Source organism: Cebus imitator, unplaced genomic scaffold (genome assembly GCF_001604975.1).
Source record: "Cebus imitator isolate Cc_AM_T3 unplaced genomic scaffold, Cebus_imitator-1.0 Scaffold42, whole genome shotgun sequence".
NCBI classification, from domain to species: Eukaryota; Metazoa; Chordata; class Mammalia; order Primates; family Cebidae; genus Cebus; species Cebus imitator.
The window spans coordinates 8,926,301-8,940,009 of NW_016107357.1; the positions used below are offsets into that span (position 1 = coordinate 8,926,301).

A 13,709-nucleotide genomic window follows, 5' to 3' on the forward strand; every position below is an offset into this window, starting at 1 on the left:
AAATGTCCTTGAAAAAAATTTGCATCAGAAGGCAGGAATAACTATTTCTTCACCATATGTCCCTCAAGCCTAGAACAGTGCCTGGCACATAGGAGGCATTTAATAAATCACAATTATTCATGGTCTTTGCAAGCAAGATTTTACACCAAATTTACAAACCTCTACTCCATACTTAGAGAAGCTTCCATTCTACATTTGTGTCATTTGCAAGCATATAATTATATTCTGGTTAAGAGGATGACCTGGCTGTAAAGAAGTGTGAGGAGCATGGCCCTGCAATCTCAAGGACCTGAAGTGTGCACAAACTCAGGAAGTGGGGCAGGTTTTTCTGCCCACAGATCCCAGGATCTTCTCCTGCCCCTTACCTTTGGGGTCACCCATTCCTTCCGGTTGGGTGTCTGTGTCTTAACCATACACTTGGTCCAGGCAGTGACGTCCCCAGTGCAGTAATAAGCGTCGCTCTTGAAGACCAGCTGACCCGAGCATTCCTCGCAGGGAAGGAGGGCACCGAATGCCATGCCATCGGCTACTCGGTCCAAGATCTGCAGCCAGTGGAGACACATGTCAGAAGGCAAATGAAGGACTACAGAAAAGGACACTCACTAATGTGGGATGGAGGAAACTGCAGAGTTCACTCACTACAAAGAGAGGCTTCTTGCTGTGGCCTTGGTGTGGGGCTCTTAACACTCCCCCCCCCCACCGTCCTTGGTTTAAATTGGAGCTTGCATTCTTGTAATGTAGGAGACCTTATTTCCAAGTGTTCCTACAGCCACCCCCCGGCCCAACCCTCAGTAATTTAGAAATGAAGGAAGAGCCCAGAGCATCCAGTGGTATTAAACAAGGTACAGTGCCAAGCCAACTCCCAAGAATGACAACAGAGAAGGGCCAGCTGAGACACTGATGGGACGCTGGCATGCCATCCCTCATGAGGGGTCTCTCCTCTCTCCACAGGCCTAGCACTCTAGAGCAAGCACTAACATGTGGAAGATGTCTAGTGGGGCGTGTGAATGCCGGCCCCATCCACCCCGGAAAAATGGTGACCACGATGGTGGTGATGACCGTGCAACACAACCACAAATTTTTATATCCTCGCAACTGATACCAGCAGGTGTTCACACGGAGGGCCTCCCACACTCCATTGGGACAGTCACTCCACAACGACGGGGTCAGCCTCACATGTGTGTCCCACTTAACACAAAGGCAGCTCACCGCCGACTCCCCAGAAGGCACTTGCTGCTTGTTGAAGATGAGCAGCTCCTTTAGATCATTAGTTGAACACACTTTCTTTAGCTCATCCTTGATGTTCCAGATTAGGTCGTTCTGGGCCTATGGACAAAACCCAGAGGCTGAGAGGCCAGCTCTTTTCAAAGCAAGAATCCCACTGGAGGAGGAGCACTGGACATGCTGAGCCTCCAGTTACACAGCTGCGCAGCAGCGAGCTACCCCTCCAAACGTGGGTGATCAGCACAGGAGCTGACTCCCAGTCATGCTCCTGTGGACACCAAATTAAACCTGGAGAGTGGCCTCTCAGAGAATACTGTGCAAAGTGGGGAGGAAGCCCTAAGAGTGTGGGGAAAAGTGCACTAGGCTCCTGGAAACAGCCCTCAGAACCCAGTCCTAGGAGATAAAGGTAAGAGCCTGGAAGTGCTAGGCTGAGCCTAGGGCCCACGTTTATCAGCAACTAGAGGCAGGGTATGGCTGTTCCTCACCAATCTTAGAGTAGGACTGATTCCCAAACACCAATTTTCTTGATGGTCTATTATATTCAGTATCATGTATTTAAGCTCTTCTGAAAATGAAAGTTTTAATCTTTAAGTGCCTACTCTTGGTTAGATGCTTTTATGTGTCATCTCATTCTCTTTTTATTTTTTTTGAGATGGAGTCTCGCTCTGTTGCCCAGGCTGGAGTGCAGTGGTATGATCTCGGCTCACTGCAATCTCTGCCTTCTGGGTTCAAGCAATTCTCCTGACTCAGCTTCCTGAGGAGCTGGATCGCAGGTATGCACCACCACACCTGGCTTTTTTTTTTTTTCAATAGAAGCGGAGTTTCACCATGTTGGCCAGGCTGGTCTCAAACTCCTGGCCTCATGTGATCCACCACCTGCCTCAGCCTCCCAAAGTGCTGGGATTACAGGCATGAGCCATGGCGTCCAGCCTCAACTAATTTATTCTCACAACAATCAAGCTTGCTGAGGAAGCTATCAGCCTCCCCATTTTAAAGGCTAAGGTGAGTCTCCTCTTTCCCCAGGAAAATGGGCAAGTTATTCACCACCTCAGCTAAGATTCCACTTCTGTAAAAAGGAGACAAAAATGCCAGCCTTATCATACCCCATAGGGTTCCTATTAGGACCAAGGGAGGATTTTAACTCCACTAGTGAAGCTGCAGGCACACATCTGCACCTGTTTCCCAGCTTCATTTTTAAGGGCTCTCTCACTTCCCCTCTCCATCATACACAGCACAGACTGGGACACCAGGAATAGAGACATGGGAGCATGAGGAAAAGGTATAGAGCTACAAGGTTAAATGGAAGGGGTACAATCTCACCTAGGTGACCACGAATGGGGAGCCAGCAGACACAGATGTGCCAGAGTGGGAATGCTGTGGGGTATTTTAATTTTCTAACTCTAAACATCTCTGCCATTATTGGGGAAGGGCACTAAATTCACTGAATGGCAAATGTGAAGTGGCACCACGGTTCTCTGCAGCCAGTTTTGGGGCATGACAGACACTTTTTTACTGTAAGACAATTGAACAAAATGTGTGACTCTTCTTTAGCGACTAGAGCCATATCAGAAATTGCTTCTGATTTTACTACCTCCAGTAAAAGCTGAATACTCATACAAGAGACACAAACAGATGGCTCATGGAAATCATGTTCTCAAGAAGAGACCAACTGTTCTCCCTCAATTTCCCAAACACCCAGCATTGTCTGATTAATAATTTTTGCTTTAACACATACATAATCACCACAGGGATGAATCTTTCTGGTTACGGACCACTGATTTAATGGACAGTTTTCTCCTGTCGTTATCATGCATCTATTCCTTTTTTAAAAATAAGAAATACTCATTTAAAAAATGTGAAGACACTTGATCTCTTCAAGCCATTTGTCTATGTTAAGAATCTTCGGCATCCTCTAATTTAGTATTTACTTTCTGATGTTTACAAGTGACCACAAAGGTGCAGGGTGTACAGTGTGGTGCATAATTTGGCAGAAGCATGACTCTCTGTCATCTGGTATGAGGCTGGTGAGTGGCAACAGAACACTCAGGCCTTGCTCAAGCCTGGCTGCACGTCAGACATCTACAGCCTAATGTGGATTTTCTTCCAAATAAAAATGGTTTCTTTGGGATGAGGGAAAACAATCTGGGGAAAAAGCCATGCTATTTAATGATGGCTATCAATTTGCTAAAGGCCTTAATAAGTGGGACATAACTCCTTGAATTGTCTTCCCACAATGGGAGAGAATCCAGACAGCAGAATGCCAAAAGGAGAAACAGAGCTGACAACTCACCTTTAGGGCCTTTTCAAGCTTACTATCTTTGTCTTTTTCTTTTTTAGATTTCTTCTTAGCTACTTCATCCACTCCATCCACCTCATCGCCTTTTCTCTTTCTGAAGGACACAGGATATGAGAAAGAGCCAGAGCCATTAAAAATCTGATACCCAATGACATGTGGTGATGCAGTATCTTAATGTCATTTTATCGACTCCCTGTAGGGTCTGCTCACGCTTGTCACTCCCCAACCCCTGCCCCACTCAGTGGTCTCAGGCAATCACTGTCTACTCAGGCAGTATTTGCAACCAGGGCAGCAGGAGACACCATCCATTTCTGAACATACTCTCCCAGCCAAAGAGAGGGGCTAGGGTTGTTCCAGGGACTTAGAACAACCCATTAAAAGAATCCAGGGCTCTGGCCCTGTCTGAAGTAAAAACAAACAAACAAACAAAACCATGTATCTCCTGGCCTGGGAGGTTCCAGCAGGGACTAAGCTAGATGTAAGCCCATGGCTAAGGGACAGGGACTGCAGAAAGACAAAGCACAAGTGCGGGAAGGCTAAGCCTTTCCCGCTAGAACACACAGCTGCTTGCAAGACCAAGAAGCTGCTCGCAGAGGTAGGGCTGTACTGCCATGCAAAACCCAGACAAGAAGTGATAGTCAAAACAGTGCTAACCAGCCTACCCCAGCTGGCACAGGGGCAGGACAGCCACAGTGGTCTGGAGTCAGTCTTAGCTATCACATAGACTTGGGCACAAACCCTGCATTTTCCTTGTCCATACAATAGGGAAAAGAATACCATCTGCCCCACAGAACTCTGGTGATGGGCAAATGAAACAGCCCAAATACAGGGCTCGATACAGTGCCTGGTATATAAAACGTGCTCCACATATTCTGCTGGTTATCATGGCCTAAGTGGGAGCTGATGAACTCTTGACACCTGTATCACGTGCTGCAATGCCCCGTGAGCTTTTTGACCCATGGCCTGATCTTTCAGTTTTACTGCACATTCTGGAGCCACAAGTGCTGCTGCAATGAACAGGCCTTATGAACTGAGATAACATGATTGCTGCTTGATGGTTGCCCAGTCGCTGTCCAAGGAGCAGGGTGATACCAGGCCCTGCCACACCACCCCTGGTGTGCTTGTTAACAACCAATTCTCCAAACTGAGGCTGAGGGACCAGCAGAGGGTTAACTGGAGAGAGCAGAGGCATCCATGGATTCAAGATAGTCACTGATGGGCCCTCCCATTCTAAATTTTATCACCATGCCAAATCCTTATCATTCTGAACCAGGAAAATTATTCACTGCCTACCCCCTAACTAAAAATGGTCAGAATTCTCCCAGCATCGTTCCTAGAGACCTAGGCAAAATGAATACTCGCCCAGGGAAGGAGGGTGCTCTTTTAAGTATCTAAAGGGCTGTCGTGGAAAAGTATAGTTAGCCTGTCCACGGAGATCAGATGTTGTAAGGGGAATAGACCACCAGGAAGCAGGTCTCACAGGGCAGAGGGCTCTCGGCCCATGGAAACCCCCTGCTATCCTTCCCTACCCTGTCCTCTGCACCAACATCTCTGCTGTCACCGTTCCTCAGTTTGCATCTCCCTGGCTTATTGACAGTAGCGAAGGAAAACACAGGAGTGGTGTGGAACCTGTAGAGCCTTCAGACCTCCCTCAAGCCCCTCACTGAACCCCCAGGGCAACCCCGAGGCACTCCACCCACCCTTCACTTTTGACTCCTGGAAGCTGCTTCTTCAGGGCTTCTTTATCCTCTGTAGCAAGGAGGCTGAAGCCCTTGAGCTGACTCGCACTGTACTCAGGCCGGAAACCCAGCTCCTCCCTGTTCTTGACAAAGCAGTCTGGGTGGTACCAGCGGTCAATCATGCCTAGCTGTGGTTTCTCTGGGTCCAGCATCTTCTTGGACAGGCGCATCTGGCCCTGCAGGAAAAACCGTTATGTGGTACCAAGGGAGTGACAAGGAATGATGGTGAACATGGTAGGGGCAGCCTGTGCTCCAGCCAGTGAGGGGCTGCAGGTCCAAGCCAAGGCCTGCATGACAACTTGAGGACTCATGGGCTTTCGAGAGGTTTTGGCTCGCTCAGGTCTTCAAGGATTGTGTGTTACCCTCAAGACTCAGGGTTCCTTAAATCCAAATGGCTGGCTACCTACCTACCTACCTGTCTGGACACGTGAAGAATTGCTAACATTCCCCTTAAGATGTTTCTGCTGACCTGGGGCAGGCATAAAAGCACACGTGCATGGGATTCCAATGCACCCTTTCTTTTTCTTTTTTTTTTTGAGACAGGGTCTCACTCTGTTGCCCAGGCTAGAGTGTAGTGACTTGAACTCAGCTCACTGTAACCTCCACCTCCCAGGCTTAAACAACCCTCCCACCTCAGCCTTGCCCAGCTAATTTTCTGTAGAGATGAGGTTTCACTATGTTGCCCAGGCTGATCCAAAACTCCTGAACTCAAGCAATCCTCCTGCCTCAGTCTACCAAACTGCTAGGATTACAGGCATGAGCCACCGCACCCAGACCCCAATGCAGCACTTTTGTACTAGCAGGGATTTTCTGTCCACCCCCCACCCTCCAATGGCCTCAGCCTCTTTAGAGACTACACTCCCTAAGAAGGAGTAATAAACCCACAGGCAAGAATCCAGTCCTGCCAGCCTGCCCAGGTCCCCAATCCCCAGGCCCGATATTCCCTGGAGAGTTCCATGCCTTCGAGGCTCAACCCAGAGAATGCAGCACAGCGGGCTCCTGCCAGCAACCAAGCAGCACATACCACCCGGCATTCCCCTTGAGGTGAAAAGGACCTTAATGTTTGCCTTAAATTTTTGGTGGCTGAAGGTAGCTGGAAAAGATAAAGCAATTCCATGTTTTTCTTTTCTAAATACCCACTGCTTACCTCAATTTTCGGTACAATACCTCCAGGAGGCAGAAACTTTCAATTAATGCCTTATATGAATCAATTAATATGTGCATGTCACATTAGAGAAGGGTGAGAAGGCTGCAGGGCACAAGCTTTCCCTTCTACCAGTGTCTCTGTCCATTTTGTCTAACTGGCTGTCGGCCTTCAGGAACTAGAACTGGTGGGAAAGCCTGGTTAACAAATTTCCTTTGATTAAACAGAAGAGGGCTGGAGGCTCATATCAGGGCAAACACATGCCCAACACCTAATTCTACCATAAAACATAGAGAGTCTGTTCCCCAGCTACTGCTGGGTCTAAAAGAGATCCCTTTTGTTAATGCTTTCCATGAGCAGATGCATGGACCATGATAAGCAGGGCCAGACCTGTCTGGAAGTCACTGTCATATCTGGTCAGTACTAACATCTTCACTTTATTTTTAATCACTTACGTTGAGCTAACATCCTAAAGCACTCATTTCTTCTTTTCTCTTGAGATAGTCAATGACATCAATGCAAGCAATCCAACAAGTTGAGGGATCTGAGCCCCCAAGATCTTACCTTTTCAATCTTCTCCATACACCCCTTACACGTGCTTCTGTTGGACTTGGCGTACTCTGCTGCAAAGTCACCCAGTGTCTTCTCTGCCTTGCTACCAATTCCATCCTGGCCTTTGCCTGAAGAATCAGACAGACAGCAATGCTCATCTCAACAGCCCCACAGTGCAGCTCAGAGGCGCCCCCGTCCTCCTCCACCTCCCCAGGATCCTTCCACTAGAACATTCTGTGCTTGGGAGACCATGATTGGTTCATCTCATCCCCGTGTTTGTAACAACAATGGTCAGCTAACAGAGCTTCTTTTCTGGACACTTCTCAGATGAGCTCCTTAGAGCAGCACATTAGGGGGTAGTCAGCTGTCTGACATTCTACCTCCTCCCCTACTTCTGGAGCTCCCCCCAACCCTTTGGAAAGAATTTATTAGGGGCTTACCTTAAATGCCTGGAACCATACTAGAGTCTAACTAAGCTTTCTAATTTCCATTATGCTTTTATTTACCAAAGTTAAGTGTTGAATTAAAGGAAATATTTTGCTATAGGTCAGACACAAGTATATGTAAGAATTAAATATGTGGTAAAGGTACCATTTCAAATTAGTGGGGAAAGGTTGAATTATTCAATAAAGAGTTTTGGGGATCCCTGGCTAGCCATTTGGGACAAAAGCTAGATTCTTATTATAAAAATATATTCCCAGGCTGCATGTTTCTTGCCTCAGATCAGGAATAAGACAAAGCTATTTTCCCATCACTTCTATTCCACATTGTACTGGAGGTTCTAGTAAGGGCATTAAGGAAAGAAAAAGAAAAAGAAAGCTATAAATTTGGAAAAGAGTAAATAAAGCCATCTCTATTTGTAGATGACTCTATTTGATACTCCTAAGAGCTTTCTTGAGAAATCTATTTTAAAAGCTACTAAATTAAGTGAATTTAGCAAATACGCAGGGCATGCTGTCAATATACAAGCATACAAAAATGTCTATATACTAGCAATAAACATACTGGAAAAAGCAAATGTACTGTTATTTAAAGTGTTAAAATACATAAAATACTTAGATAAATCTAACAAAAGACATGTAAGATCTCTACACTAAAAGCTTTAAGACTTTGCTGAAATCAAAGACCTAAATAAATGAAGTAATGCATCATGTTCATGGATTGTTATATCAATTATCTTCAATTTGATCCACAGATCCAGTGGGATGACAAGCAAATTCCTAGCAGCTGTATTTGTAATAGCCCCAAACTGGCAACAAGCCCAAAGTCACCAACAGAAAAATGGAAAAACAGATGGATATATCCAAACAAAGGATACTCCCCAGAAATAAAAGGAACTAACTAATGACACACAAGATGACCTGGATGAGTCTCACAGGCATTGCGCCAAGTGAAGGAAGCATGTAAGAGGGTATACACAATTCCTTTTTTCCCTGAAATTCTAAATCAGGGACCATTAATCTATGGGGATAGAAACCAGAACAGTGGTTACCTGAGTCAGGGAAAAATGACTAGAAAAGGGAGCATAAGGGGACTTCTCAGGATGACAGAAATGTCTATAACTTGATGGGGTATATGCTAGATGTGTATACACATTTGTCAAAACTCACTGAACTGTATACATAAGACCTGTGCAAGTAACTATGTAAATTATTTTTAAAATTCCAAATATAATACCAAAGACATACCACAAATGACCACAGACATGACTACACAAATGTTAGTGAAAGATAAACTTTAGGCCGGGCGCGGTGGCTCACGCCTGTAGCACTTTGGGAGGAAGGGGCGGGTGGATCATGAGGTCAAGAGATCGAGACCATCCTGGTCAACACAGTGAAACCCCATCTCTACTAAAACTACAAAAAATTAGCTGGGCATGGTGGCACGTGCCTGTAATCCCAGCTACTCAGGAGGCTGAGGCAGGAGAATTGCCTGAACCTAGGAGGCGGAGGTTACAGTGAGCCGAGATCGCGCCATTGCACTCCAGCCTGGGTAACAAGAGTGAAACTCTGTCTCAAAAAAAAAAGAAAGATAAACTTTAATGTGGCAAAACAAATACAATAGACAAAACTAAAAGAAAATGTCAAACTTGGAAGAATATTTGTAAATATTATAACAAAGAATCAGGAAGTTACATTTCCTTAAGAAAAATGTACGAATGTACATTTCCTTAAGAAAAAGAAAAGGCCAGGCATGGTGCCTCATGCCTGGCCTTTGCAAAGATGAGGTGGGAGTAACACTTGAGCCCAGGAGTTTGAGGCCAGCCTGGGAAACACAGAGATCTCCATTTAAGGAAGAAACAAACAAAACAACCCAGCATGGTGGCACATGCCTGTATTCCTAGCTGCTTAGGAAGCTAAGGTGAAAAGACTGCTTGAGCCTAGGAGTTCATGGCTACGGTGAGCTAGGATCGGAACTCTATTCTAGCTTAGATGACAGAGTGAGACCCTGTCTCCAAAAAAAGAAAACACTTAGGAATGGTACAGAAGTAGAGAAATGGGTATGTTATATATTGTTGTATAGTACCTGCAATTGAAGCAATCTTTCTGGAAGGCAATTTGGCATATATATAGAAAGCCTTAAAACTGTTCATCCCTTTGAACAGTAACCATACATCTCAGAATTAAAGAAATAACTGTACAGGTGCCTGGGATGTACAAGAAGTTTGCAGCAGCTCTATGTGTAATATAACTGAAAGGTTAAAGTTCTAGTCTCAGAAACAAGACAGGGCTAGATGCGGTAGCTTACAGTTGGAGTCTCAGCTGCTCAGCAGCCTGGAGGATTGCTTAAGCCCAGGAGGCCAAGGCTGCAGGAAGTTGTCATTGTTCCACTGCACTCCAGCCTGAGTGACAGAGCAAGACCTTGTCTTGAAAAAAAAAGAAAAAAAGCAAGACAGACTGGATTTGAATCCTGGCTCAGGAATTTACTACCAGTATAACCTTGCATCAGTTATCTAAGTTCTCTGTGCCTGAACTTCCTGATCTGTAAAAACTGATAAAGGCTTATTGTAAGGACACGATCAGATTAACATGTCAAGTGCTTGGAATACTGCACGAAATTTATCAAGACCTCACTAAATACTACTATGTACACTTTAATCTGTAACTTTTAATATGAAAAGACTAAATACCAAGTTGCCAAAGTACTAACAGGTCAACATTACTAGCTGTTAGGAAAATGCAAATCAAAAACCACAGTGAGCTTCTACTTCACACACATTAGGATGGCTACTATCTACTATCCAAAAAAAAAAAAAAGTGTTCATAATAATGAGGACAAACTGGAAACCCCTTGTCTTGCTGGTGGAAATGGAAGAGCTGCTGTGGAAAACAGTATGGAGGCCCCTGAAAAAACTAAACATAGCGTTACAATGATTCAGCGATTTCGCTTCTGGGTATATACAGCAGAGAAGTGAAAGCAGTCTGTAACATATAGTTGTATACTGATGTTCATTACAGCATTATTCATAATATTCATTATCAATACCCAGCCAGGCATGGTGGCACACACCTGTGATCCCAGCAACCCAGAAGGCAGAGGCTACAGTGAGCCTAGATGGCACCACTGCACTCCAGCCTGGGTGACAGAGATTATCTATCTATCTATGTACTTAGGCATATTTAAATTACAACTAGACATAACACATCTATGCCCCTAAACCTGTAACTTCTAGTATCCTGAATACAAGAGAGAAAACAGCCACAGAACAAGAAAAATGTCAGTCAGGTGTGGTTGCTCATGCCTGTAATTCCTGCTCTTTAGGAGGCAGAGGTGAAATCATTTGAAGCCAGGAGTTTGAGACCAGCCTCGGCAACATGGCAAGATCCTGTGGGCAACACGGTAAGACTTTGTCTCTACCACAAAAAAAAAAAAAAAAAGGTTAAAAATTAGTTGGGCATCTGTAGTCCTAGCTTCTCCAGAGGCTAAGGTGAGAGGATTGCTTGAGCCCAGGAGCTAGAGACTGCAGTGAGCTATGATCATACCAGTACATTCCAGCCTAGACAAGTGTGAGACTTGTCCTCTGCTGAAACTGACATATAATCACCCTCTGAACTCTTTCTTGGCAAACTTATTTATTTATTTATTTTTATTTTTATTGAGACGGAGTTTCACTCGTTACCCAGGCTGGAGTGCAATGGCGCGATCTCGGCTCACCGCAACCTCCGCCTCCTGGGTTCAGGCAATTCTCCTGCCTCAGCCTCCTTAGTAGCTGGGATTACAGGCACGTGCCACCATGCCCAGCTAATTTTTTGTATTTTTAGTAGAGACGGGGTTTCACCATGTTGACCAGCATGGTCTCGATCTCTTGACCTCGTGATCCACCCACCTCGGCCTCCCAAAGTGCTGGGATTACAGGCTTGAGCCACCGCGCCCGGCACTTATTTATTTTTAAATTCCCAATTCTGAGTGGTTACTAATCTGCTTCCAGCAAGCAGCTGGTCAAACATGCCAACAGGTGCCAGAAGGACCATTTGCAAGGACAGACAGTGAAATAGTTTGGATCTGTGTTCCCTCTCAAATCTCATATCGAATTATAATCCCGAACGTTGGAAGTGGGGCCTGGTGGGAGATGACTAGATCACAGGGACAGATTTCTCCCTTAGTATCGTACTATGTCATGATACTAAGTGAGTTCTCCCAGGATCTGGTTGTTTAAAAATGTGTAGCACCATTAGCTGGGCATGGCGGCGCGCCTGTAATCCCAGCTATTTGGGAGGCTGAGGCAGGAGAATCACTTGAACCTGGGAGGCGGAGTTGCAGTGAGCTGAGATTGCACCACTGCACTATAGCCTGGAGACACAGTGAGACTCTATCTCAAAAAAAAAAAAAAAAAAAAAAAAAGGGTAGCACCTCCTCACTCTCTTCCTCCTGCAGCGGCCATGCGAACTGCCGGCTTCCCCTCTGCCTTCTGTCATGACTGTTAAGTTTTCTGAAGCCTCCCCAGAAGCTTGGCAGATGCCAGCATCATGCTTCCAGTACAGCCTGCAGAACCATGAGCCAATTAAACCTCTTTTCTTTATAAATTACCTAGTCTCAGTGCAAGAACAGACTAATACAGGTAGACGGAGACGACATACTTTAGCGCAGGCACAAACAGCCTCCCTGTGGAAGATGGCTGAGCTCCCATCGATATCTAGAGTCATGAAAACAGGTTAAACTAGTTCAATTTAGGAAGGCAGAGAAATGAGAATGCAGTCTCAGACTGCCTTCAAAAACTGATTAAAAACTGACTTTTAAAAATTTAAAGACATCCAACAGGTTAGTTTGTGGACACTGACAAACTGATCCTAAAGTTTACATGGAGAGGCGAAAGACTCAGAATAGCCAATGCCGTACTAGGTTGTGCTGGAGACACAGGAACAAGGTTAGAGGACTGACACTACCCAATCTAAATACTATGAAGTCACACCAGTCAACACAGTGTGGTACTGGCAAAAAGTAAGTAGGCCAGTGGAATAGAACAGGGAGCCCTGAAACAGAGCCACACAAGCACAGTCCACTGATCTTTGACACAGAAATAAAAGCAAAAATGGGGAAAAGATAGTCTTTTCAACAAACAGCGCTGGAACAACTGGACATCCACATGCAAAAAAAAAAAAAAAAAACAGACCTTACATCTTTTACAAAAATTAACTTAAAATGAATCATAGGCCTAAATAAAAAAAAAAAAAAAAAAAAATGGAATCTAGATACGGCCCTTAAACCCTTCACAAAAAGTAACTCAAAATGGATCACAGACCTAAAAGTGAGACACAAAACTGTTAAACTTCTAGAAGAAAATCTAGGTGACCTTGGGTCTGAAGACGACTTTTTATAAACACCAAAAGCCCAATCCACTAAAGAAGTGGCTGATAAACTAGACTTCATAAAATTAAAAACTGAAGAGCCATACGCTGAGAAAAAATATTTTCAAAAGACATATGATATAAAGAACTGTCATCCAAAATATACCAAGGGCTCTTAGGGCTCAATAATAAGAAAACAATCTGATTTTAAAAAGGGCAAAACCAAGAGTTCGAGACCAGACTGGGTAACAGATGAGACCCTATCTGTACAAAAAATTTAAGAAAATTAGCCAGGCATGGTAGTGTGCACCTTAAGTCCCAGCTACTTGGGAAGTTGAGGTGGGAGCAGAAGTCAAGGCTGCAGAGAACTGTGATCACACCACTGCATTCCAGCCTGGGCAATAGAGCAAGACAATCTTAAACAAAAAAGCGGAGATGGGGCAGGCAAAAGACATTTCACCAAAGATATACAGATGGTAAACAGAGATGTTCAAGATAGTTACAGTATTAGGGAAATGCAAATTAAAACAATACTAAAATACTACACACCTATTAGAATGGCCGAAATCCAAAACAGTGACATGCTGGCAAAGATGGATGATGCTACCAACTCTCACCTATTGCTGGTGGTAATGCAAAAATGATTCAGCTTTTTGAAAGACAGCTTGGGAGTTTCCTACAAAATACACTCTCACCACATGATCTAGCAATTGTACGCCTTCATTACCCAAAGGACGTGAAAACTTATATCCCCATAAAAATCTGCACATGGATGTTTATAGCAGCTTTGTTCATAATTGCCAAAACTTGGAAGCAACCAAGATGTCCTTCAGCAGGTCAATGAATAAAAAAAATGTGGTAATCAAGACAATGGAATATTATTCAGTAACAAAAAGAAATAAGCTCTCAATACGACAAGACATGGAGGAATCTGTTTTTTGTTTTTCTTTCTTTTTTTTTTTTTTTTT

General features: G+C 44.5%; 1 protein-coding gene across 1 annotated transcript in view; it reads right to left on the bottom strand.

Annotated features, from left to right (window-relative positions):
- PARP1 (poly(ADP-ribose) polymerase 1) overlaps positions 1-13,709 on the bottom strand; it is a 49,624-nt gene that overhangs the window by 26,011 nt on the left and 9,904 nt on the right. Inside the window, exons 3-7 of the mRNA XM_017526441.2 lie at positions 6,968-7,083; positions 5,221-5,435; positions 3,515-3,614; positions 1,210-1,326; positions 366-542 (exon numbers count right to left, since the gene is read on the bottom strand). Of these exons, the coding sequence (XP_017381930.1) occupies positions 366-542; positions 1,210-1,326; positions 3,515-3,614; positions 5,221-5,435; positions 6,968-7,083 (725 nt within the window). The remainder of the gene's footprint in view (positions 1-365; positions 543-1,209; positions 1,327-3,514; positions 3,615-5,220; positions 5,436-6,967; positions 7,084-13,709) is intronic.